At 48.6% G+C, this 27,045-nt stretch overlaps 1 protein-coding gene across 5 annotated transcripts in view; it reads left to right on the plus strand.

Annotated features, from left to right (window-relative positions):
- The window catches only part of LOC122384508 (NACHT and WD repeat domain-containing protein 2-like), a 61,648-nt gene that overhangs the window by 2,969 nt on the left and 31,634 nt on the right, over nt 1-27,045 (plus strand). For all 5 annotated transcript variants that reach the window (XM_043372018.1, XM_043372015.1, XM_043372016.1 and 2 more), the window contains 7 exons: nt 14,421-14,624; nt 15,581-15,725; nt 18,437-18,662; nt 19,549-19,747; nt 20,127-20,310; nt 24,528-24,685; nt 26,589-26,687. In XM_043372018.1, the coding sequence (XP_043227953.1) occupies nt 14,421-14,624; nt 15,581-15,725; nt 18,437-18,662; nt 19,549-19,747; nt 20,127-20,310; nt 24,528-24,685; nt 26,589-26,687 (1,215 nt within the window). The remainder of the gene's footprint in view (nt 1-14,420; nt 14,625-15,580; nt 15,726-18,436; nt 18,663-19,548; nt 19,748-20,126; nt 20,311-24,527; nt 24,686-26,588; nt 26,688-27,045) is intronic.

The following is a 27,045-nucleotide window of genomic DNA, read 5'->3' on the forward strand; positions in this document are numbered from 1 at the left end:
CCCAGCCCGCCGCAGCGAGGGACCCGACTTTGTGGTAAGACCCCAGCCCACCTCAGCGAGGGTCCAGCGTTGTGGTAAAACCCCAGCCCGCATCACCAAGGGATCCGACTTTGAGGTAAGGTCCCCGTTTGCATCACTGAGGGGCTGGCTTCGTGGCAGGGCCCTCAGCCCACCTGTCCATGGGGCCCAACTTTGTGGTAGAACTCTGCCCGCCTCCCAATGCGGTCCAGCTTATATAAATGCGAAGACATACGAGTATGGTACCCACATCTCCATTGGACCTAATTACTTATCGCAAGCTTCGCACCTTCCTCCGACCACGCTTTGTGGTTCGGAGACACTTTTTATGGCACCAACTTTGTTGTAATGTTCTCCTCTCCATGGGGCCAACTTTGTGGCGATAGCCGGACCTTAGTGAGGAAGGGGTGTCTCTAGAGGACCTCTCGCAGCTACACATAGGCGTAGGAACGTTTTCGAAAGTGGGGGGGCCAAGGTCCCAGAGGTCCAAAACCTAACCTACCCCCAAAATCCGATTTCTCCTCGGATTTCGGCCACTTTGTTTTCGCAAACATGATCAGAGATAAAAAAAAATCGAGACAAAAACAAAAACAAAATTGGTTAGAATTTCAGGGAGACTCCCGTCCATCAACTTAAACTGATGGACGCGTTCCCCTGTCCTCCGCAGCCGTTGGCACCCATGCAAATTCCAGAGGCATCCAGCAACTTTTTCATTACGAGCAAGCGTGAAACGTGCAAAGGGAGTCTTTTCAATATACCTACCTATAAAAATCAGCATAAACGGCCCAGCTAGGCTCAGCCAGACCTATAACGGCTTTAACGCATTTGGCTTTAACGCATTTAGCCGCGAGTTACAGCGACTTCTGGACGCACATGACTTAGTAACGGCGGAGTTCAGATTTAGTCAGTCACTAGACTATACGTATGAGCGCGGTGGCTATTCGACACACATTGATCACATCTTAGTACCACATGACTTCATTTTTAGTCAGTTGCAGTCTTGCCACATCATTCAGCCATGTATCGATAACTTGAGCCCACATTTACCTCTGATTTGCACACTATCCCTCACAGTAAGGCGGTGCCAGAAGGCGGCGGGGAGTGCATTTTCACCGGCTCGCACGGTGTTAAACTGGAGCTGTGATGTTCGGAACGATGAATACCGTAGACGTCTAGCCCAGCTTCTGGTTTTGCGCAATCCGGAAGACTTGGATGTCGAGCAGCTGGACAGCCACCTGACGGCATCTATTCATCGAGCTGCGTCCGAGTCCGGCTGTTCTCGCCGCTGGAAACCGCCAAAGTCTTGGTGGACTCCGGCTGTCTCTGCAGCCCGTGATCGCGCTCGGTTTTGGCACCGATTGTGGGTAGAATCAGATCGTCCACAGCTGACGGTGCTTCACAGCTGTTTTCGTGCTGCACGGCGAGATTATCGACGAGCTCGTGTCGCAGCCGCACGAGCCAAGGTGGACGACAGCGCTCGTCTGATGGCAGCGTTTCGCCGTGACGGTAACGTAAAACAGTTTTGGCGGCAGGTTGAGAGAGCGCGGAGAGGCTCAGCTACCCCTCGTGCGACACTCTCGGCTGATGATCTTGCTGACCACTTCAGCCTCACGCACAGGGACGGTGACTCTGAGGGGCTTGCAGCTGAGCACGAGACCGTTCATAAGTTAGTAGACGCATATAGGACATCTGCGCTTGAAGCACCGGGTCCCAGTAGGATCATAAGTGCCCGTGAAGTAGCGGGCCTTATAACGGAGCTAAACAGGAATGCAGCTCCCGGCCCTGACGGTGTCACCGCCGACCATCTTATCCATGGCTCTTCACCAACGCTTCTGGACATAATCGCTCTCCTCTTATCTGCCAGCCTGGCCGAGATGCGAGTACCGTACAGCTTCCGGCGAAGCACAGTGGTCCCACTTATTAAAAAAAGCAGCTTGGACCCAAACTGTCCGGATAGCTACCGACCAATTTCTTTGGTGTCCACGGTATCAAAGCTGCTCGAATTGCTGCTTCTTCGGGAAATCCAACTTTCTTTCCGACCTTCAGACCTACAGTTTGGATTCCTTCAGCGCCGGGGCACCAGAGAGGCAACGCTACTCGTCCAGGAAGCGGCTGGCCACTATTTGTTGCACGAATCCCCGCTGTTCGTCGCTAATCTCGACGCTCGTAAGTGCTTTGACCGAATATGGCACGCTGGCATCCTACTTCGGGCTAAAGACTACTTATCTCGCCGAAGTTGGCTGGTTTTAGCCTTCTGGTATAGCGACCTCTCAGCACGAGTTCGGTTCGGAGGTTCTATATCGGATGCGTTTTCCGTACGACGAGGGGTGAGGCAAGGTGCGCTTCTGTCACCATGCTTGGCCAATATTTTCTTAAGGCCGCTGATACAGCAACTGGACGCTACCGGCCTTGGTGCAATGGTCTGTGGTAAGCATGTCCCAGTAGTGGCTTACGCTGATGACCTCCTAGTCATGTCGGGGAACGCACTTGACTTGCAAAAGCTATTGGATTCTGTTTCAGAATTCTCAGTTAGCTGGAGGCTCGAATTTGTTAACCCGGTTCCGAGCGCAACCAAAAGTCACTGTTTCATTTTCGGTGCTGGTCTTTTAGCCCAGCGACCTGAGTGGCACTTATGCAACCAGTTACTCGCGTGTAAGGAATACACTGAGCACCTTGGTGTTCAGCTGCACCCGAACCTTCAGGGCCGAGTGCACGTAGATGCACGCGTGTCCCGTGGACGAGGCGCCTATTTCGGTCTCTCCCGAGCGGGTTTGTTCAGCTCGCAGCTCCCTGGCCCTGACAAAGCTTTCCTTTGGCGAGCCATAGTATCCCCGACCCTGTTATTTGGTTGTGCTCTGTGCCCTCTGGGACCCGCCGACATCTCTCGTCTCGAGTCCTGGCAAGCAGCAACAGTCAAAGCTGCCTTACGTTTGCCATCCAGAGCCCACCACACAGCTTTGCTCGCTGCTCTGCACATACCGAAGGTGCAGGAGACTCTACGTCGCTCCATCATCGCGTGCTTCCGTGATGCGTTCCGCGAAAATCACCGCCTACGCCAAATTCTGGTTGCCAGCCTGGCCACTCTTGTTCTTGGGGATGCCTCATCGGGACACTGCGCGCCTATCGTTAGATTTATGTTCATCGTATGTGGGGCCAATATGAGTGTGCTTCTACAGGTTGCTGGAGGTCATATCCCACCTGAGATTATGTACACCCCAAGACCCCCCTGTGGAGTCACCGACTCGCTCAGTTGGCTCCTGGCTCAGAACACTGGGGAGGCATGGGCACTAATACAAATGATATTAGCGCCACCCATATGATAGTGTTATGTTGTTTTTGGTATGCCTATGTTTTGGTGTAGGTATGATTGTGCATATGTTTTCTGGCGTATGTCTTGTGTGCATTGTGTATGTTTGTTATGCCCATGCTTGTCTTGTCTCTAGACGTAATACAATTGATGATGATGATGATGATGATAACGTTTTTAAGAGGTTTTATATCAGCGATCACTGCAACTGGGCTGATTGACTATCAGAGGCCGGTGTGGGACTTTTAGAGGTCGGTCTGGGGCATCAGAGGCCAGTTTAACCCTCGCCGGACCGGACCTATAGGTTTTCTACATACGCGCCGGCCGAGGGGGCGGGGGGCGGGTACGACCCCCCTCGCCGTTGCGCTCCAGGTTGAGCTAGCGCGTCACGGAAAAGCGAGCGTGTGCGCCGTTACAAGACGCAGAGATCGATACCCGATTTTAAGGTTCTAGGTCAACCGGTGACCTCTGAGATCAGGTCAAGTGCCTCAAGGCACGGTTCCGTTTTTGGTGAATAAGTTCGCAAAAAACGGCCGCAGAGCCGCGATTTTGCCAGCATCGTGTTCGCCTCTCTCAGGCGCGTCGAATGATGTACTTTTTGTTTGGGCGAGGTAAACTGAGGGTGTTGACCACGGGTCACGGTCAGGTCAGCGCCCCCAGGTCACGAAATTGGTCGAAGGAGGTCATGTCGCATATCATTCGATTCGGCAGGTCTTCCTGAGTCCATTTATGGCTTCCCCGACTCGCTAGCTCAATTTGATCGGTAGTTATTGACGACAAACTTATATGACCCTTATAACTTCATAAATGACGTCGCGCAAGGTCAACATTGCAAAAGTGACGCATCGAACCTTGCAAGGAGTGTATGAAAGATTCAGTGTGCTTGAGATAGTTGAAGATCGTTTACGACGCCAGAAAAAAGTTTTCATTTTATCCCCATTGACTTATACCTAATGGTGAGGTCACGAAAATGACCTTAGGAAAAATCAGAGATGTACAAGTTGTGAGACTCCTAATGGATACTAGGTCCTCCAAGGTTCATTTCCCTGTGAAATCTCCTCTGGCAGTGAGGGCGTTGCGAAGTTGCGACATCTGAAGACCGTGCAGAGGTTCACTTATGACCACATGGGTCAGTGACCTGATCTGACCCGAAAATGCGGTTGGTGTCAAAAGATCCGGCTTGATTCAAAGGTCAGGTATGCAAAGCTTCAGCTCTTTATCACCGGCGTGTTCGGAGCTATCGCGAAAAAAAAAACTATGGAGGGGCGGCACCCGCCCCCCCCCATCGGCCGGTGAGGGTTGAGGCCCTCAGAGACCAGTACAGGGCCTGCAAAGGGCAGGATGAGACATTTAGATGCCGACTTGGGCCATCAGAGGCTAATGTGGGCCCTTACAGGACAGCATGGACCCTCAGAGGTCAGTGTGGGACCCTAAAATGCCGGCATGGGCCGGTGTTGGACCCCAGAGGCCAGCAGAAGGCCCTCAAAAATCAAGATGGGCCTCAGAGGCTGGCATCAGGTCTTCAGAATCCCGTACAATGCCCTCATAGGCTAATGACGGGTCCTTACAGGCCAGCATGGGCCCTTAGAGGTCAGTGTGAGGCCCTAAAAGACCGGCATGGGCCGGCGTTGGACCTCTAAGGCCAAGATGGACCCTCAGAGGCCGATGCGGACCTTAGAGGCCGGCATCGGGTCTTCAGAAATCAGAATTCAGTGCAGGACCCTCAGAGGCACCTAAAGGTTAGTCTTGGGACCCCAGAGACAGAAATGAGGCCACCAGAGGCCGGTGTGAGGCCCTCAGACGCCGACTGGGCCCTTGAGGCCGGTTTAGGGGCCCTCAAATGAGGTCAATGTGGGTTCTCAGCGGTCAATGTCGGCGCTTGACCGCCACTGAAGTGCCCTCCAAGATCAGTGTAGGACCCTCAAAGACTGGCTTGGGAGCTGTTAATAGCTAGCGTGGGATTCTTGAGCCTCGTGACAATCGAATAATGGCCAGAGCCCCATACGCCCATGGGGGCCCATTGGTTGTTTGGGGGGGGGGGGCAAATGATATGATGGCCCCCTGATTAGCCTTTGGAGGGGGGAAGGGCATGGCCCTGATCCCCCCTCTGCGACCGCCACTGCACTAAAAGTGGAAGGGAAGGGCAGATACAGACATTGCTGGCCTCCAGCCTGTTTGAGCCGAGGCTCATGGTCACCCTGGCCCCCAGCTAGTACGCCTTTGACGAACTATGCCGACCCCAAGCAGATCCGGTCAAGCGTTGGTCGTTTGTATACGCATTCTCCTGCACCGTGCTAGTATTGTCTTATACCTTTTCAGTGCTCGCTGTCCCGTGCCTCGTATTCAACAAAATGCTGTCACCAGGACCCACAGTCTTGTCTCTGATATGGTTTCCTTCATTGAGTGAAGGAAATTGCGGTCAATAACGCTGTAGAAACAAAAGGGAATCTTCATTAAAGGGCAAGCTGAATTGTTGTCAAGTTACCGGGTGGTAGCACTGGTACCTAGGTACAGACAGGCACAAGTCAGCAAAAAGTGGGGGGGCCAGTTAACATTGCTGGCCCCCCCACCTCCGAAAGTGGGGGGGCCATGGCCCCCCCGGCCCCCCCTGTTCCTACGCCTATGCAGCTACAGCAGGATGTCGCCGCGCGCGGCGGTGCATCCCCTGAGAGGCGTGCCCGGCAGCGGACTGGGCCGCGCCGTCTCCGGCAGCTGATGGACGCCAGAGCGGCTCGTCTCGGCTCAGATGAGGACCCCCGGGACCCCGGTGGACGACCGCCGAGCAGGCCAGGGGACGGGTGTGCCACGTGCGGGAGTAGGACGGCATGCCAGCCAGAGACATGGCGGTGTTGGGCTCGCCGCGGCTGTGAAGCGCATGCATTATATAGTGAGATCTCTCAGTTTCGAGATAATGGACAGATTTTCACAAGAAGCTTTGATTATTTTCTTCTTGCTGGTGACCATATGTTTTTTTTTATTTCGTAGCAATTACAATGAAGAGCCAAAGTTATGCACGGTAAATTTTTACCATAAATGGGCACGATTTCCCATCTCAACAAGACAAGGGTCACATTAATCTGAAGTGCTCCAAGCTAGCCGAGCAAATTATTCATTGGACGCGAGATTAGCTGAATAAATTCCTGCATTCTATGATCAGCTTGATTAATGCACTGTCAAATTAGGTGCTAATGCACTCCACCTCCCGATGAATGACCACTTGGTCGACACTCGCTGCATACATCTACCGTTTGAGCCTCGACCCGCTTCAAACTGTCCGCTAACAACAAACTGATCTATTTAGTGAGTTTGGGGTACGGGGACCGTCCTCGCTCGGCAAGAGACCGGTCTCAATGGAATGATAGAACTGAGCCGTATTTCATGGGCGATCGCCCGCTTAAAATATCGGACATTTTTCGACTAGCTGTAGGGAGAAGTACTTGATGTTGAAGCTTTTGATTTTTAAGTGGCTCGTATTTTATTCCTTTTCTAGGTCTGCTGGGACTGCTCAGCGTCAAATATTTTAAATGGGGTTGAATTGATACTTAAATGTGTCATTGAAAATTTTGTATTTGGTTTAATGCTCACACCGCAGCCTAGATGCTGAAATCTTATGCGAGTTTCTTACAATTGTGGCACGATGCGGTGTCACGGTGCAATTTCAATCTCACGTAGGTAGGTACACATTCAGGTTGACCACACCGTTGCCATTTCCTCTCGGTTAGTTGGTTTGGCTATCTTTGTAATTCATTTTACTGCTTAAATAACCTATCTATTAACTGGAACTCGTTATGCACTTATATTATTAAACATTCAACTTACTCGGCTTCGAGAGCTGGTGTGTGAAATTGCATGCAACTCACTCACAAGCATTTACCAATACCCGTCCAATACAGGAGCCGCGGTGGGTGTTGGTATTCAGTAAATGCTGGCTTCGGGGAAAGCCTAGATTGGTGCCCCAAGTCCGAACCGGCGCGGCAAGCTAATTCTGTCTCACTCTCCGGCCTCGGAAATCCGTTCATGTAACAGTTTAAAACTGAATGCATGCAGGCTACCGCTCAACACCATATGGAAACGAACTGTCCGTAGAAAGAAACTTCGAAATGAAACGGCGTCGCCGAGATACCGCCTAAGCAGCTGCTGCACATCCGCGACTGTCTCGAACAGAGTCGGATCAGGGCGTCCAACATTGCGAGAAATTCCGGTCCTATATACTGTCTTCGCTCACCACTTCTGTGGCACGAAGCTGCACTTTCGAATCTAAAAAGTAAATGTGCAAAGGAAGTGCAATAATCGAAGGAGCTCTGCAGTCTATAGCCTTCCTATGTTTTATACAAACTCAATTCCGGCTCAAACATACAACTTCAATGGTTTAATGAAGGACGTGCCTATTATAGTCATTTTTTTCGGTGAAACCTCTTATGATGAAGTTCTGTTTATTGCTCAATGGCCACTCTCATTTTCCTCTCCACCCAAAAAGCAATGCCAGGACTTAAGGATAAAGTGCTGGGCATTAAGCTGAATACCTGACTAATCTCACAAAGTGCACCGTGGGTAACAGGAGGCTAGTGCTCCCTTTTTTAGATGGAGTCACCTTGACCCGCCCTGCGGCCGTGGCGGCCTGCGTTGTGTCTCTGTGCTGTTTGTTTGGGGTCGGGTCAGAGCGGCGCGGGGCGACGCGTGCCTCTGCCGGTGACTGTGGCGTGTGGCCTGAACCGGTACTACCAGGCGCCGCGCGGCCCACCGCTCGGCGGGGACACCGCTCAATAGCGCACGCCGAGTGGTCGTCACAAAACGCCCCGGGTGGGCACGTGTGACCTTCAGACTTGGCGAGAGGTGGGCCAAGTTCGTGGAGCGGCTACGTCTGAGCTGGAATGACATGGCTAGCACCGATAGCTGAGGAGGAGTTTAAAGGTGGTGGCATCCTTTCTAACTTGACACCTCGATGGTTTATATAACGCGACACAAATTGGGGCTCGTGTGAACCTCCAAAGGAGCTGACAGGCAAACACTAAACGGATTTTCTCAAATCGTGACATGGGAGGATAAACTGCCTACAAAGCATTTGGTGGTGCGCTTCGGTTATTTGCTGATATTAAAGGTCGGTGATATTGATCCATATTTCCATAAGCGCATTAAATCTGAGAAAACTCAATGCACAATGCTTACGAAATGTTTAATATACTTTTTCTCGGAAACGAAGCTAACTATCAGTTATTTCCCGATTTATTATTCACTGAGAAAACAGTGTCCCGATTTTCGGGCTCAGAGACCAGTTTTCGAGCTAATGTACCATATTCAAAACAGACAGCACATTTCGAGAATACTTTCTGAGCTAGCGCCACATGGGCTCATACGATCCCTTAAATCGGTATCATTGATCGCAGAAACAGAGCTCAGTCAGTACCCATTATCGGTGTCAAGCTCTAAAACTAGTCTGACTATGATACCAGTTTTCAGCCTGATCCCCATTTTCGAGCTCACCTGATTCCAGTTTGAGGGCTCAAATTGTGTGGTGAAGCCAATATTAGGGCTCACGTCATCGCTTTTCGGGGCTTTGGTAAAAGCTGGATTGCGTCAGCTGGCTGGCCAGCTGGCGACGCACGAAAGGTATTTAATTTTAGATATACCTAAGCGCGGTAGTAGGATGGGCATAAATATGTCAAATGGCTTTAAATGAAAAATTGATTGGTAAATATTCATTCTTTTATATCTAGCATTGATATGTAAGAAGCTCTGCTAGCGCCACCATACGGCGCCAGCTGGCAAAAAATCCAGTTAATACCAGAGCCCGCTTTTCGTCCGATGCAGCCCCTCCTCCGTGTCCAGCAGCTGCGAATAAGACGAAGCCGCGGACAAATTTTTTTTTTGCTCGGCCAGCCTAGCGCCAGTCTCGAGCGGTGGGACAGTTAACCGGCAATTTTGGCCGGGATGCAAAAGTTACGTTAAACCGGTTTATGTTAACCCGGGAGCAAATAACAACGTGGGAGCCTATCTTAGGTGTGGCAAAGCTAACGGATTACTTACTTGTTGCCGAGGTGCCCAAAGAAGGTACTGGAACCGAAAACACAACATTGGTTCATGTATTTATTAACATTCATACACACAGTCATACTTGTGCAAGGTGTCAGTGTTCGGTTGTGGGGTGTAATAGCCAGGGAAAAAGTTCTATGAACTGAAAAACCCGGCGCCTATTACTTCGCAACATGGTTGTGTATTCAACATGAACTGCAAGGAGTGCAGACGACATTGCCTGTGCTAACTTAACGTCTCACGGGCAGCGCCGCGCTCTGACACCTTGGTCCCAGAAGCGGCGGCGTTTCTGACCGCAAATCGCCGGAGAGCCGGTCGACGCCGTTGAGGGGACTGAGCAGGCCGCTGCCAGCTCCACCTTCACGTCCGCGCGGCGCAGCTCGGTGTGCGGCGGCGGCTCATCGCGCGGGCCGCACCCGTCCGTCCGCTGCACGAGCCGCTTTTCGATCCGACAGCGCAACACCGGCACGCCATTGTGCTGGCTGAGCGGCGGCAGCGGCACGTAGGCAACAAAACAGTAGAAATCGATGGGCCTGGATCGGCGTTGCCAGCAACGCCGGCAGCGGCGCGGCGGGAGGCGCCAGTGCCGCCGTCGGGGACGTGTGCCCTTCGCTGCGCTCATTCGAGTTGGCCGGCCGGCCGCGCGGCGTAGTCCTTTTGACACGGTGCGAGAAGAGCCGGATGAAGGTGGACTTTTTATTGGCGTTGCTGGTGCTCACGCCGCCGGCGTCCAGTTTGGGCGGCAAGTCCGAGTACCAGGAGTCGGACAAGTCCCGCGCGAACGCCGCCAGCCGGTCGTCGTCACTGCTGGCGGCGGCCCGCCGACGGCGCTGCCTCAGAATCGGACGAGTCGGTGGTACTGAGCACCTCGCGGGACGGGTAGCTGGGAGTGGGCCGGCCGCGGCCCCTGCCAGGCCGCGCCACCTTCACCGGCGCAGCCGCCTTCAAACTGCCCTTGCTGGGCGGCGGGTTGGTCGGCGGAGGCGGCAGCGGTGCCTCGACGTCAGTCCGAGTCGCTGTCACTGGGCGGCCGCCGCGGAGACGGCTTCTGTTTGACCCGCAGCCGGCCTGGGCCGGCTCGGCGCCCTCGGCCGGCGGCGCGCGCCGTTTCGAGCGTTTCACCTTTTCACTGTTCCTCTCGCCTGGTCCTCAGCGTCGAGCGGCTCGGCGCTGTTCGGTTTCATGTGGCCCATGCTGCTGGGAAACTCGGGTGGGGACAGCTTTCTGACTGGAGTGCCGTCGAAGATGGAGGAGACGGGGGTGCTCGCAGAGTCCTTGCCCAATGCCCATGATAGAGCCGAGGCTCCACTGGACGCCTAGCTTAATCGGGCTATCGCCGCCCTCCTTCTATGGTGGATTCTTCGGCCCCCTACAGCCACTAGGGCCATCATATACTCCCAGATGGCGGCACCTAGGGGATGAGGGGGGGGGGGGTGTCTGGGCCACTTGTCCACCTCGTGGCGTCGCCAGCGACGCCTGCGAGTCGGAGCAAATGATTATGGGGTCTTCCTCGAAGGACGGGTGCTTCAGGAGATGTTGCTTTGCCGTTTTGGGCGCCACCATCTCAGATCGGTAAATGGAGCAAATCCTCCCCGCCGCCTCCCGCAGTACCAATGTTGTACTGTCTGGGTGCTCGGTGAGGACCCCAGCGCCGCCTTCCTATTACTCCCCCGGTCGCAGACCCGTCGACCCAGGCCCACGTCGCACGCTGGGGGAGCGCTCCCAGTCACGCCTCCGCAGCACTCCTCCTCGCTGTCGCGGACGCCCCGATCGGCAGCAGGTCCAGGTGGACCGTGACGCCGTCTGTTGGCGTCTACGGGGGCAGTCTCGTGGATAAGCGCGCCTCGGCGGGCAGCGCCACTCCAGTGGTCCCACACCGCTCCCCCGCGCTCTCTCCAGCCGGTCACTGACTTCAGTCACGGTTGGGGGGGGGGGCTTCCGCCACGACGCGGCGGGTCCTCCGACGGGAGGGAGAGCGCCTTCGCCAGTAGGCGCGATGCCAGCGCATCCCTCCTCATCTCTCCATCGGCACGACGCCCGCCTCGGCCCTCACGGCGAGTCTTGGAGCATGGAAATCGGGCAGCCAGTGATGACTCATGCCACCATCAGCATCTCCGCCTCCAGGACGCCAAGATGTGTGGCCGCAGCCGCAGGCAGCCACGCCGACCCCGCTGCCCGCATGCCCAAGTAGTCTCGAATCGCTGACACCTCTCCTGAAACAAGAGTGGTGTCGTAAACTTAAACCCCTTGCTGGAGACCGCCAGCCGCGACAACACCGCCACACCAATTTTTGTGACACCGGAACTTCCGTCCCGAGCCTTATTTCACGGCACGATGCTACAGTGCGCTACACGTATTGTGGTATTCAGCTTCCATGGAAACATCAACTAATTTGGACGCTCAAACATGGGAGTCAGGAGTGGTTAAGGCCCAGAGCGTTCTGTCTGGTTTATAAAACCTTGGCCAGCAGATGTAAACGTGCTTTTTGTATAAGTGGCTTAATTTTGACGCAAAAGGGCACTAACCTTCGGCGCAAATAATGCAGAAATTTCAGCGCAAATTGCAAAATAGCTTGCGCCGAACTTCGGCGCATGACGGCTTCACGGGCGTCCGGCGTACCATATGGATGTTTTCCAGTTTGGGCTGCAGGTTTTAGCTCTAGGTTTTAGACTGTAGGTTTTGGGTTGGGTTGGGCTGGGCTGGGCTGGGCTGGGCTGGGCTGGGCTGGGTTGGGCTGGGCTGGGCTGGTTGGGGTGGTTGGGTTGGGTTGGATTAGGTTAAGTAAGTTTAGGTTAGTTTAGTTTAGGATAGATATGAATACCTATTTTTTGTAAGTTGAATTATTTTTTTTCATTTTGTAGCATCATATGCCTTCCATCTTTGAACTGCCATATTCAAGCACCAGAATAAGTATGGACTTGAACCTTTTCCAGTCTGGATGCCTGTATGGAAGTTGTGCAAAATCATGCAGTTGAAGGCATTGTAACCACAAATAAGAGCTCATGACTCAAGTCTCAACTTGTCCATAATTGGTTATCTTGATGTATACTTGTAGACCCTTCCTCTTACTTGGCACACAGGCATGGTGTCACAGTGTTCTAAAATTGGATTTCAATTGGGTGTCCCAATAAAAAAAAAAAAAAATCTGAAGACAAAATGAGATAGATTTAGTCTTTCCGCAAAACTGCATAATGCCATTTTTACCTCAGATTTTGTCAGAACCTTCACAGGATCTGAAATGAAATGATGTAGAGTAGATGCATCAACTGTCAAGTCATGCGTAACCTGGCAGCTGGCTGTTGAATCAATCTTTTGACATATTTTTTTTAGCAAAGATGAAATAAAGCCACTTGTCATATTTTTAGGATGAAAACATTTTCCCCATCATGTGTGGTTATTCACCTAAAATTCTGAAACATGGAACACTGTCATACCAGCATTCCATCATGTCAACCAGCATTCCGCAGCATGTTAGCAGAAGCAGCAGCATGTTATAAGTATATGAAAGATCCAAATAGGTTGTAGGTTGGTAGGTATTGGTACTAAGTTTAACTTAATAGGTTAGTAGGCAAGGTTAGGATTAATTTTAGTTGAGCATCAAGATAACCATTACGAACAAGTAACAAAATCCTTACCTACCCTTGAAAGCATTGCTTCAATCACATCATCACGAAGAACCAGACAAAATTTTTGCACATTCTTACACTATTTGACATCCTGAATCCAGATATGATGCTTTCATGTGGCGCAAATACAAGAAAAACGAATAATCAAACCCGTGCGTATTCGTATCAACGGCGCCACAATTGTAGATCAGACCTTTTCTGAACAAATGCCACCACAATTTTAATTGATAAGGGATTAAAATGGCATGAGCATCAACATCTTGATTTTTTCTAAAAGATAGCGATAACTGATAACTAATAACTTACCATTCATTTTGAAATCACGGCGGTAGGTACACCAACACATGGCACTGAAAACAGCAAAAGACGGAATGGCGGAATGTCGTATGGAGCCCTAACAGTGCTGCCAGATGGGGAAGGCTGTAATCCTCCAGATCAGTTACAAAAATCCTCCAGATTCCTCCAAATCCTATTGGTAGATATAGAAAGGCGGTCTTGGACGCTGCGGGGGGGTATAGCCTATACCTACCCCCAAAAAAGTTTCACCAAATTCTAAAAACTCATCGGATTTCGAATCCTTTCGCACTGCTGTGCAGTTTAAAAGATACTTTTTCTTATAAAAGTTGTTTAGTTTTCGTCTTATCCTCCGAAAAAAACGAAAGTTTTCGTCGATTTCGGGCGCTGCATTGGGGCCGGGGGCATTTGCCCCAAATGTCCCCCTTAGATCCGCCAGTAGTTTGGTACCCTCGTAGATATAGCTACAGACTGAGACATTCTGCAGTCTTACGCCTTACGGTGATAAAGGACGTGATATATCCTAACGGGTAGGGTGACGCTGGGCAGGAAAATGCCTTTTTAGTCTTGAATGTGTTATATTTTTCCATGAAATTGAATACAATAATCGGGCGACAAATCCTCCAGATTTTCCTCCAGAATCAAAAATCCTCCAAAAGCGAAATTTGTCCGCAAATAGAGTTCAAAATCCTCCAGATTTGCGGAAATCCTCCAAATCTGGCAGCACTGAGCCCTAAAACGCAGCTCGAATTGAGCCCGAAAAGGAAGACGAACTGATGCCGCTTTCGGGGCTAATGTACTTTGAGCCCGAAAAGGGCGCCTAACTGATCCCGATTTTAAAATCATACAGATTTGAGCCCTGTTTTGGCACTCATATGAGCCCTTATTCAAAAATGTTCTCAAAGTGTTTTCTGAGTGTTGTGTATTCTATATTATTTTTTCAGCACCGTCTCGCCTGGTTATTGTTACTGGTAGCTTTCGCCTTTCACCATTAATCTTAGTAATCCTCCGCCCATTGTGCATCAATAGTATGAATACTTATGGCTCTAGCAATGATACTGATGCTTGTTATAAATGGCGGAGAGGCGCAGTAAGAACGCTTGCGTCCCGTCCCCGTGCCACCTCTTCTGTACGACGGCCGGCAGGTGTTTCTCGGACAAAAGTACGGCTACCGCCCGATCCCGACCTACATCGTGGCCTCCGAGTTCGTGATGCTGCGGGACGCGCTGTTGGCGATGGGCACCGATGTCACACTGCTGGACACCTGGTACATGAAGGACACCAACGCCGTGCCGGCCATCTACATCCTGCAGCCCATCTCCTCCATACTCATCAACTTCAACAACAAGGTGAGCGACGTCAGATAGGCTGGGCAGTCACAGGCCGCATTATCACATGATGTACCGTCACAGTGTGAACCGTCACAGGTCGCACCGTCACAGGATGTACCGTCACAGGTCGCAATGTTACAGGCCGGCAACGTCACATGCTAAATCGCCACAGGTCTTACTCCGCAGCTGAAGGGTGGGAAAGTCGGCCTTCGCCCTTCAGAGTATAAGTCTCGTTGTACAATTCAGCATTTGCTTTATTTTGCTTGTCCTTGCGGTTTTATAATTGACGTTCCTGATGTGATTGGTGGCACGGGCAATCGTAGTAGATTATCGGCATTTTATGAGAGTGGACGATCTGCCCTTGATTTAATTGTTTTAGTTTTGAAAAATGCCCGCTTATCAGTCTCTTATTTTTCTTGAGACTCCTCTTGCTTAGCATGTTAATAGCAGGTTGAAAGTTATGCGGTTTGTAACAAAAAGCTTTATTTTGTAAATTTCTTTGTAATGGCTTTTTTTCACCCAGCCTTCATTTCAACGGGCAGGCGTTACTAAAGCCCTTCACAATGTCCGGAAAAGTTGATGAAATCGGGAATCCTCAGGGGCGTGTGAACTGGAGAGGCTCGGCGGAGTGGTAGCCCAACTTGTCCCCATTCTTCTCTTCGATTGCTTTACAGCTATCAGATGGCTTCCGATGCTATTTAAGTTTGGGGCGCCTCTATCGCTACGGTGCCGAGTTAGATTATTATATAATAGTTATAATAGTTAGAAAGTTTTGGCGATAAAGCAAGACGTAGTGCTCGATGAGCAATTAACATCGATCTGGCTCTTGAATAAAACAGTAAAGAACACGAATAGTGCCCATCAGTCATGTCATAGGCTGAAACAAGGCAAATTTATAAGCAAACCACAAACAAGTGCGCGAGCAAGATGATCCGATCTTTATAAATTTATCTGTAAGCATATTTTCTTTCCAGCGTGTTCCAAAACTCCAGCAGGAAGACCAAGCGACGTGGTGGGATAATATGTGCAAGATGCAAAAGCTCTTCCGAAAAGCCGCTCAAACCCTGTACTCGACGAATAAGATAGACCACGAGGCTATGCACAACTACTTCATGGCAGGTAAGGTTTTGATCGTGTCTTCGCTGGGCTATGGTGTCGTCAATGGAGAAGGCGGGTAGCTGCGATCTTTTTTAAAAGGATTTTATGCCTACACAGTGTTCATTGAGCAGAAAATGGGCTGTGTGTGCAACTTGTTTCTTATAAACGTGGTTACCCTATTAACATAAGAATGTGAATTTACTGACAGACCTGGAAGACAATACTTTTTCTTCCTTCACACTTCGACGTTTTCTTTTCTTTGTTTTCTTTTTTGCGAAGTTGGCTTTGGATGGTATAGAATGATCACAAAAACCATACCGCATTAGCTTAATTCTGCCAAATGTTTATCATTTGAATGAATCATTTCCCTTGAATTCTCATTAATTACGGTTGTGGATTTGCGTAACGTTCTTAATTTGCAAAGAACGAGGTAGGTTTTAATGTTACTAGGCTGCTAAGTGCTAATGGCATTGATCGTCGTTTGTTGGCACCCGGACCTCGGTGGCTTGGCGTACTCATAGAGGGTAGTTCTTCGGAGTGATTACATTGAGTAGAACCGATCCCGCACAAATGCTCACATTTATTGCCGGTGTACATACATGTAATAAACGCTGTGTGAGGCTTCGAACCATCCAATATGTGCAGAGAGCTCCAGCTACAGTATGTACTGCATTTGCACTTGTGGTGTTTCTGTGATTGCATTGTAGGGGAAGCCGGGGGAAGCCCGGGCGCGGGGGAAGCCCGGCCACCCCGTTTCCGGTTAAATTATTCACAATACAATGCTCAACTGTTTGTCCTTTCAGCGTGGCAGCTAAGGTAACGCCAGCAAAAAAGTTAAGGCTAACAAAAATTGCATATTGTTAAAGTTATAGCGCAAAAATGATATTTTAAGGGTTTTTAGCTAAAAAGTGAGATATGTTGCACTGTTAATGTTATACCATACAGTACTAATATTTATACGAATGTTATGTAAGGACCGTTTAAGTGTTTGTAGTGAGGGGTGTCGAGGCAGGCTGGCTTAAGTATGACATTTTTTTCGAATATCGCTGTTCTAAAATAAAAATTAGCACATTGGGGTAACCCCGGGCGAGTGGCCAAGCTTACCCCCAACCGAGAGCAATGCCACTAAACCACTGTTTTCCATGATATAATAGGTATTGAGCAGGTTTGGTTTACACCTAGATCAAAGATAAATTTCGAAAATAAACATGTTATCATAGACAAAGCCAGTCATGTCACTTAAGGTCAACTAGGGTCAAACTACGTTTTTGCATATAACGCGGCAGACAATGAAGCTAGAGCTTCAAAAATGGTGTCGTTGTGTTCTTCTTCATCAGCCGAGTCGAATGATATGCAATATGATGCATTAATGTAAAAAGAAAAATAAATTTTAAGGAATTTTGAAATACACATTTTTTGTCAATTTTGCATCACGATTTTCATCGACCTGTACTGTATATGTGGTAGACGCTAGCTAAAATACCAGTAGTGACATAAACTCTAAGATGTCCAGAGCTAATCAGTACCTTAATATTTCACTTTCCGTTAATATTTGGAAGACACATAATGGTTTCATCAACTCATTGTAAAGCGCTGGGGAGGTGGCCGGCGTTAGGTACCCCTATGCCGGGCTTACCCCAGAAAAATCAACACTTTTTTAAAACTCGATTTTCTCAACCTTATACTTATTCCACGAAACCGAAGTTTTGGGAAAACACGACCAATGAACTTAGCTAGCTAACAGGATATCAACATTTTATACAGCACGTATGGTATGTAATAAAAATGGAAAAGAGCTTACTATGCCGGGCTTCCCCCGGCTTCCCCTATGTGAGCCGAAGTCATTGATTTTTCATCATTCATGAGAGAGCCTTCATTGGTTAATGGTTAATGTTTGCTCGTATAACTGTCCCTGACACGGCTCTTGTCCCAAAAATCAAGTCAATCTCACTTTCACTCTGTCTTCTGTCTGAATCGCGAGCGTTACTAAAATATGCAGCTGGATTGCACTCTTATTATTCAGCAGGGTGGGCCAGGCCTCTGTCATCTGTCATCGGGATCAATTCAGTTGTGTCACGAGACTTCCTGCATGCAGCGCCGAGGGGCATATTTATGTCAATGTTAGTTTGTCTGAAGTCTTTTCAAACAAACTGTCCTTCCGCACTCCGTAGGCGACGCCAGAGTGCCTCATACGACCATTGGTTTGAATAAATCATATGACATGCGTTTTATTCAGGTTTGGCGAAAATGTCCAGGAGTTGGGAGGAAAGCAAATGAAAATATTGATGGAAAATTGGAACATTTAGAGAGGTTGACGAGAAGCGCATGTCATACCTAAATTTGGTTACATTTAGCGGTTGAAAACCAAACTGGATGCCTCAAAACACAGCATACGTTAATTTCATTTTAATGGCTGGCAAGGACGTTGTAAGGATTATATTATAAGCGGTAATGCAATATTGTATTACATTGCATTATACTACAAGATATAACTTAATTGATTGAAAGTAAAATAAAAACAATGACGATGGTATTAGCCGTTTTCACGACGGGCTATCCGTCGAGTGCACCTAATTTGACCAAATCTGCACCAGATGTGCACGCACCAAATGTGTACCAGATGGCCGTCGTGAAAACGGCTTATGTTAACTGGAATAAGACAAACATATAAATGATCAAGGATCACCGGTAACGATGCGATGACGTCTGTAATACCATCCCGTTTCCCACAGTAACGGAACGCGAGGTGATTCGCGGCATCCTCTCCGTTAAAAACACGAAGAACCACTGTCTGGCCTACGTCCGATACATCAACAACATCAATATGCAGAACATCAAGCGGGCGTCAAACTTCATCGACATCATCAACCGCAACATAGACACAGAGTCGGTGAAGCTGCTGTCGGACCTTCGCGACAACCGGCTGCCAGCGCGCATCGAGACGACCAACCTTCAGAGGTCAGAGGCGTCACATTAGTTCTTGGAGGCCAGAGGGGTTACAGGGCTCGCGTTAATGCTTGAAGGTCAGAGAGGGTCCATCGGTGATCAGTTTCAGAGATCAGAAAGGTACTAAACACCTGCAGAGATGCTCTGTGAATTTTCTAAGTTGAGGGCTATGAATGTGCGGAAATTAGATCACGATTGGATAATATCGCTGGTGAGTTGCTTTGAGTCCTGCTTTGATTTTGCGATGTTTCTGTTTCATTTCATGATTCACAAAAATAAGTTAATTGCAATCGTCTTTGAAAGTTTCTGGTAACTACGCTTTGTGGAATCATAATACCGTAATTTGTGGGTATTATTTATTTTAGGAACTGGTAGTTTATACTGCATGTATTTTATTTCAATCCCTGTTCTATTGCTAAGGCTGACATTTAAATGGAGACAATTTATTTCAAAAACTCCATTATCTTTTTATCAATCACTACGCATACTGACTTAAAGATGGTATGGGCCGGTCATGTTCAGCCGAAAGGGCATTGAACCTGGATGGGTGGGCTGTGTTGGATTGACGGTGGCTGTAACATTAGTCCAATAATTGACACATAATATGGGTGCGTCAGTGTATCGCGCAATAGTGTTTGGGTCCTCCGAACCCGAACTGACAATTTACTGTTGAAATTACCAACCACAAAACATAGACATGTAGCCGTAACATAAGCAACGTAAGAGCTACCAAGCTACACCTAAAATACCCGTAATGCAATTAAGAGGCGCCATTTAGGTTCAGTTGTACCTATGATGCTCACCAAAATAAGCGACTGCGCCATTGTAACCCGATCAGTGCCGTTTGTTGCACTGGTTCACAATCCGTTAGATGAGCCCGCCCCTGCTCTGTGGTCAGGTACACGGTGGAATGGACGGGTCGGGAGGGACTCGACCTGGACACCCACCAGGAGTACCTGCAGCACTTCATCACCCACTTCTACAAGAACATGGTGAAGCTGGTGGACAGAGCTATGAGGAAGGAGGATTCGAGCGCGCAGGGCCAGATCATCACCGAGCTGCTGCAGCATCTGCACGCCTGTAACAATTCCGTCAGGGTATGTGTAGCCGTAACAACTCCGTCAAGGTTTCTGTGCAATAAGCCTGTGGGTGTTATGCCTGAACTGAAACAGACTCTTTCCGCAGTCAGGAAATCACATGCGAGAGCCTATTCAAATACATGGAAGCACGCTCGCATCAATCGCACGCACCTCCCGGATGCGATTGATGCGGGAAAATTTAATGTATTGGAATAGGCTCTCGCATGCGATTTCCTGAACGCGGAAAGAGTCTGTTTCAGCCTTTAGTGTCACTGTCGCTCGCGGTTTGTCTATGATGGTGCCATCAGTCGCTGTTTTTAGCTAGTTGCCGTTTTCCGTTTTCCGTTTTTTAGATAACTCGCTATCGGCTCTAATTTAGCCTCTCTGCTCTGTCCAGGTGTTTTACGGACGTGAGAAGGATCTGGAGAAGGTGCGTGCCTACATCACGGGACCGTCCAGCAAGCCACTCGTCCTGCATGGCGAGGGGGGCTGCGGCAAGACCTCGCTGCTCGCCAAGTCTGCCTCGCTGTGTTCAGAGTGGCTGGCGCCCAGCAAACCGCTGCTCATCATGCGCTTCCTAGGTGAGCGTCCGTTGGAAATCAGCTCCTTGGTATAATGTGGTTAATTGCTTTATTTTCGCTATGGACTGTTGTACATGTTTTTTTTTCAACAGTGCAATTTAACTATGTGACTTATTTTATTGATGTAGCTTATCTGTTCGAACTCTAAAAGTTAAATGCTTTACATGGGTCAGCTGAACGATCTACGCAATATACACGTCCATATAAACATTTTTTTAGATAAACGTAATCCTTCTCTAGCCCGGCGGCCGCTGGGCCTCCGCGCCACCCGCCGGCCGCTGGGGGGGGCATATAGTTGCCCCCCCTTTACTTCTCCGACGATATCGTCGCAACGCGAAGAGATAGAGAAGCGAAACTTTGCACACATCTTCCTGAATACCTAGCCGAGGTTGTGTCCAAATTTGGTGTTGATCCCATTTTTAATGACGTCACAGTGACGTCATAAGTGAAATTATAGATTTGCGACTCTCATATTCCTCACGATACATCAGATATATGGAACCGAATATGAAGGACCGATTATTGGTCAGAAACTAGATGGAAGTGTAGTTAGATGTTTTAGGATGACAGCCGGTGCTGTCTAGTTCATTTACAGTTGAGTTTCATGCTCAGCGTCATCAGAAACGGTCCATATCGGAAAACGGCAAAACTTTATGACGTCACTGTGACGTCATCTTAGGTGCTACAACCACCAAACTTTCCTCAAACATTGCCTAGGTATTCATTTGAAGCTATGCCAAGTTTCACGTTCGTAGCTCATCAGGTTTCGGAGATATTTCACAAAACGTAAAGGGGGGGCAACTTTATGCCCCCCCCCCCCAGCGGCTCGTGGGCTAGTTTTACGTCTTTACTACTGTACGACAGTAAAACATCGGCGTCGGCTGGTTATGAGTCTCTAGATAGCTCTTTCCAGATGCATTGCAAGTATCGGGAAGTTTTTCGATTAGTTATTGGCTCGTTCTCAAAAGAATGAAATAGGATATCATATTGAAGAGCTCCATACAATGACTTTTAAATGGTTCCTAAAATGAGATGGTATCTGAGACCCGATCCAAGAAACGGCGGTTTTATTGCGCCGTTATTTCTGTCTCGCCGTCGATTGAAAACTCGATGTGGATATGTGATCAACGGGCCCCAAGCCAACTGCAATAGAATATTTGTTTATGACCGCATCAAAACTTGACATGATTGCAGGCAACTCAACTATGACATTGAGCTCCGGAAGTGCACATCGTCTTCGATATTTCCAAAGTGGTCTAATTATTTTCCCGTAATTGCAATCGAGTTCCCTCAGACTCCGATTGCTCTTTCTTAAGCCCGGTTCTGACTGCCGAAATCGATCGGAGCGGATGGTAAGCGTATGGTGATCGTATGGTGAGCGTGGCTGGCGGAAAAAGATAAAAATCTCTAGGCCCGATACGATCTGGTAACTGGTAGATCGTATCGTGCGGATCGTGCGTATCGTGTGGGAGTCTGCGTCCGCCATTACTGCCGGCGGTGATAGATAAGAACGAAATAAATGCTTTTTACGCTTGAAGAGAAGTTAAATGTAGTTTAAAACATCTCTCTAATTCAATAATTTAGTTTGAGTAGTCGGCTCTGACTATTCCGTGAAGTTAATCAACATTTCGGCTTGATTTGAGCAGTATGGCGGCGGAATCCATTCTCGGCCGTGGAAGGTACGCAATTTTGAAAATGCGTGGAAAAATACAAAATCATGTCAAATTGTCCTGGAAAGTAACCTACAACCTAAAAGTGAGTATTGTGAATGCTGTGCATCGGTTTTCTTGAAAATCGGTTCGTTGAAATTGACAAAAATTCATTGGTAAGATATCTATGTACCACCTCCGGTGTCGCCGGTAAATCGCCGGTCACCACGAGACCAGCGTTACCGCTGGCGTCTCGCTGGTTTCCCCAGATTCTCACGAAAATTTCCCTTTTTTAAGAATAATTTCCCTAGATGCGGTTATTTTCATGGAATTTGATGTACTTTCCTCATTTTAACCATTCGTGTTATAGTCAGTAGCGGCGGAACACCTTCAATTAAGGGGGGGGGGGGTCACTGACGACTTTTGGTCCCATCTTTCCATGCAACGCCCATAGGGCTAATGTTAAAATGCCAAAATCAAAGGGGCACGGTGCCCCGGTGCCTTTCCCGTTCCGCCGTTATGGTTATAGTCGCTGCGTCCTAAAACAGCAATTAACTACATTCTGTTACGTTAACGTAAGAGATTCTGATGAAATTGCTGGCATATAGCAAATTACTCATTACTGTATGTGGTATAATATAATTGCGTGATATATCGCAAATTGTGGTGTGTTGCAGGACGCGGGAAACTGCTGTATGGGTAGCGGTAGTGCTGGCGTAAGAGACGAGTCGATGCATTATTTTGCACCGTCAGTTTGACCGAATGGGAGTGATATGCGCTAGCCACATTGTAAAAATTGCGCCAAAACAAAAACTTTGATGTAAAAAATTAGCCGCTCCCGAAATGGAACAACGCAGAAGCAGGCAAAAACAACAATTTTTTTGGGTTGGTGGTATTTCCCTAGATTTCGAGTGAAATCCATATATCCCTAGATCTTCGCTGATTTCCATAGAAAAGGGAAATTTCCCTAGCAGCGGTAACCCTGCACGAGACTTGCCTGCTCGGCAGAGCGCAGGCGCACAGATGACGTCATCTGAGGGAAGCGCGTTGATTGGCCGCCATGAACGGAAATTAATACTTTTCAGACTTAAAAGAGGTTAAATGTAGTTAAAACATTTCTTTAATTTAAGTATCAAATTAACATTATCGGGTAAGACTTTTTCGTGCAATAAAATTAATACTTTGATGCAATTGACGCACCTGAACGAATCAATGATTTTTCGTATGGTATCTTCTAAGTGGAAGTACCTACTTTGATTATAAGTATGTCAATCAAGCTTATTTATTTATAGTCACCGTGATTTATTTAAAGTATGCTACTAATAAGATAAGTTATATCAAATATGTTAGCACAAACCTTCCACAAGACAGCAGCAAGAAAAGCTGCAGCACAGCGAGTTCCCCACACGATGTCAACTGTACGATACGATCAAGACAAAAGATAAACTCAATCCATCTTTCGACGGAACGCACTACGACGTACGATCTGCCGCTACCGAACGACGCGCACAGTCACGTTTTTTCCCGGTTCTCACTGCACACATACAGGGTGTTTCACAATAAACGTTACTTTTGATAAGCTTTTAAAATGACCTCAGCTATTCGTATGCCCATAAATTCCATATTCATTTTGTTGCAAATTCTTTCGGGTTTTTATCCTTACAAAAACTATGACGAATCATCAACTGCATTCTTTATGTACGTGCAATGTCCAAACCATCAAAACAGGTCAATTCGCTGTTAAGCTTCAGGGTCCTTCACAATGAATGTTGCTTTTCAAACGACGATGTTTCAGTGACATGTATTACAATATGGCTCATGAGTATTACCTCATGAGACAGCAGAACAGTAGGACTAATGAACATATAACTTTCAGTTCAGCACCCTTCACGGGTTCTCCAATATGCCACCCTTCCGTCTGACTTTTTCAACCAGATTCTCTGGGATCGCCGTCCGGCCAGGAGTCGGGGCTGGTCTCGTGTTTCCAGTCTTCTGGAACCTTTCTACTACCCGTTTGAAAGACATTTTTGACGGAATATCCTTCCTCCTTTTAAATGGCTACCGAAACTCCGTCGCACTGCGGTCAGACTCCGCAAAGCGCCGTAATGCATGACCACCCATACCGCCTCATCATCTGTACACGGCGAATTGACCCGTTTTGACGGTGTTGGCATTGCACGTCCATACTGATGGAACCGTTGACGGTTTGTAAAAAAAAATGTAAGGACTAAAAACCGCTACAAATTTGCAGCAAAATGCATATAAAATTTACGCGCTTACGAACAAGTAAGATCTTCATTTAAGCTTTTCAAAAGTAACATTTATTGTGAAACACCCTGTACGATTACCATCGCGGCGATCGAGAAACGGGCGTGCCGATCCCCATCCCATCACCATACGATCACGATACGATCACCATACGATCCACCAAACGATCGAAAAACGGCAGTCAGAACCGGGCTTTAGGTTAATTATTAACCCATATTACCTTTTTTTTAACTCTGCTAGGACGACGGTAGCTCGACATTTCCTATGTGCGTTCGTGACTCGAAGTTTGTCCCTCCACAGGCACGACACCTGACTCCAGTGCGGTGACGCCGATGCTGATATCTCTGTGCCACCAAATCTCCTACAACCTGATGCTGCCGTTTGACGACATTCCTGACGAGATGGTGCCGCTAACGGCGCACCTCAAGGAGCTGCTGCTGAACGCCACCAAGGAACAGGTGAGTGATCACTGCCTGTCAGAAAGCAGATCAGAGGCCAGTTTTACCAACAGAAAAATAGCCACCTGCTGGATTTTTTACCTAAAGACCGCTTCACAAACGGAGCGTAAACGCGATGGGCACGTAAGCGGAAAGGGCATTACCGTTTATGCTCCGTATGTGAAGCGGTCTTTAGGCAAAAAAATCCGACAGGCGGCTATTTTTCTGTTGGTAAACCTGGCCTCAGGTCAGTAGTTATCGTGGGCCAGACTGATGACCGCTTAACAGCTGCTAGGTGACCACTGGCACGTCTCCTGGTCACAGCGATGCAGTGGAGCCAAATCCAGTGACAAGAAGAACTTATCTCCGCGGCGTGACCCACCACAGGCTACTGTCGTTGTTTGGTTTTACCGCTACCGAAAGTCAGTGTTTTCTTGTGGCTCACTGTTGCTGAAAAATGGATGTGACAATGGTAAATGGGAATGCATTATGGGGACATAAAACATTATCTTTGCTCCGGAAAACCACCCTGTGAACCAGGTGAGCCAGGTGATTTCGCAAGCTGCCAGCTACAGGCGCCAAGAGGCCATTACCGATACTCAGGGGAGACCAATCAGCAAGTTAATCCTCCCACTGACAGGTAGCCAGCTATTGATCGGGGCATAAATTCGCCGTCTGAATATCACATCTGTATCTCAACGCGAAGTTGTCTGGGCAATTTCATTAGTATCTCATAAAACTCTGCTGGATGTTTCTCCCGACCCGACCGCCGAGCATCTTACTGCGTCAAGTTTTGTCGTTATGTAAACAGAATTCGTCTCGCTGCCGAAAGCCGATTAAATGTACCGAACGGCCTGCACTAAACGATGTCATTTGAGAAGAATATGTGACAAAAAAGAAACCAATCTGAGGAGCAAAAATAGCACAATTTGAGGGTTGTGAAAGGACAAGCTGAATCTATCAGTTTACAATCAGCTAGAAATTTGTTAACTAACTGTGAGTGACCATTTCTAATTAAAATCGGTTCTTCCATACATTGTATTTGTCCGGTGTCCACGCTATCTCACCACAAAAAAAAACATTGTATCTTTATGGGTAAAGATAATGTTTCGTCATTAAAGAGCTTGTATCTTCATGCAAAGGAACCCTCAGACCACACGCTTTGAACCATGGATTCACTTAATCCTGCGAGATTTCAAGGATTGGATCCTATGCGTGCACATGTTGCATAATGCACACTCAGCAGGGGTTCCACCGACCCTGACCGGCATGAGGTTCATGGTCAACCTCCGATGACCGATCTCATTACGAGTATACCGACGGTTCACGCCGCTCCCCGTGACACGTGTCTCGGTCACCGCCGCCCACTCTAGCTGACCTGTAGTACGACACTACATTTGTACGGCCACACGCGTCTTCCGATGGCCCGATTTGGAGAGACGGATGTGCCCGACGACTGATGATGCCCGCATAGTGCGCGGCTGCGGGCGGCTGTGCGTTTTGCGTGGGAGGAGGGTCGTTTCGCCCCGAGGCAGAAAAGCCCCCAATGGGTACAGGGAAGTTCGCTTTCCGGCTGAACGGTGTGAGCCCTGAAAGTCGAGGCTTCAAGCGTCTTAGGCATACTGTTTGTCGAGGCTTTGACTTATTTGCTTCTCGTTTCTTTGCAAACAATGGTGTTGCGAACTAAGAGCTTACCAGGCTTTGCCGGCATTATTGCACTACACCAAATTCAGATAGAAATCTTGAAATGTTATTCACTCTGCATTGTTTGCTACAGAAGTCTTGCTGGGCTTACAAATGATAAATTAATGACAATCACCGTACACTAACAATTAATTTATATGCTAATACGGTTTAGGTATGTGGGTGCTGCAAGTTTCACCTAATTGTCAACATTTTCCCGAATGTTCTGCTGCTTTTTCAGCCGCTGCTGATGTTCCTGGACAGCGTGGACCAGCTGACTGGGGCCACCGACGCCAACAAGGTCCTCTGGCTCCCCACCAGACTGCCGCCGCATGTCAAGGTCAGTCAGTAGCAAGTGCTACGGGCTACCAGACTGCCGCCGCATGTCAAGGTCAGTAGCAGGTACTACCAGACTGCTGTTCCGCCACATGTCAATTGGTCCTCTGGCTCCCACCAGACTGCCGCCACATGTCAAGGTCAGTAGCAAGTGCTACGGGCTACCAGACTGCCGCCCCATGTCAACTGGTCCCCTGGCTCCCCATCAGACTGCCGCCACATTTCAAGGTCAGTAGCAAGTGCTACGGGCTACCAGACTGCCGCCCCATGTCAATTGGACCCCTGGCTCCCCACCAGACTGCTGCCACATGTCAAGGTCAGTAGCAAGTGTTACCAGACTGCCGCCCCATGTCAATTGGTTC

This window comes from Amphibalanus amphitrite, unplaced genomic scaffold (genome assembly GCF_019059575.1).
Source record: "Amphibalanus amphitrite isolate SeventyFive unplaced genomic scaffold, NRLGWU_Aamphi_draft 000192F_arrow, whole genome shotgun sequence".
In the NCBI taxonomy this organism is placed as follows: Eukaryota; Metazoa; Arthropoda; class Thecostraca; order Balanomorpha; family Balanidae; genus Amphibalanus; species Amphibalanus amphitrite.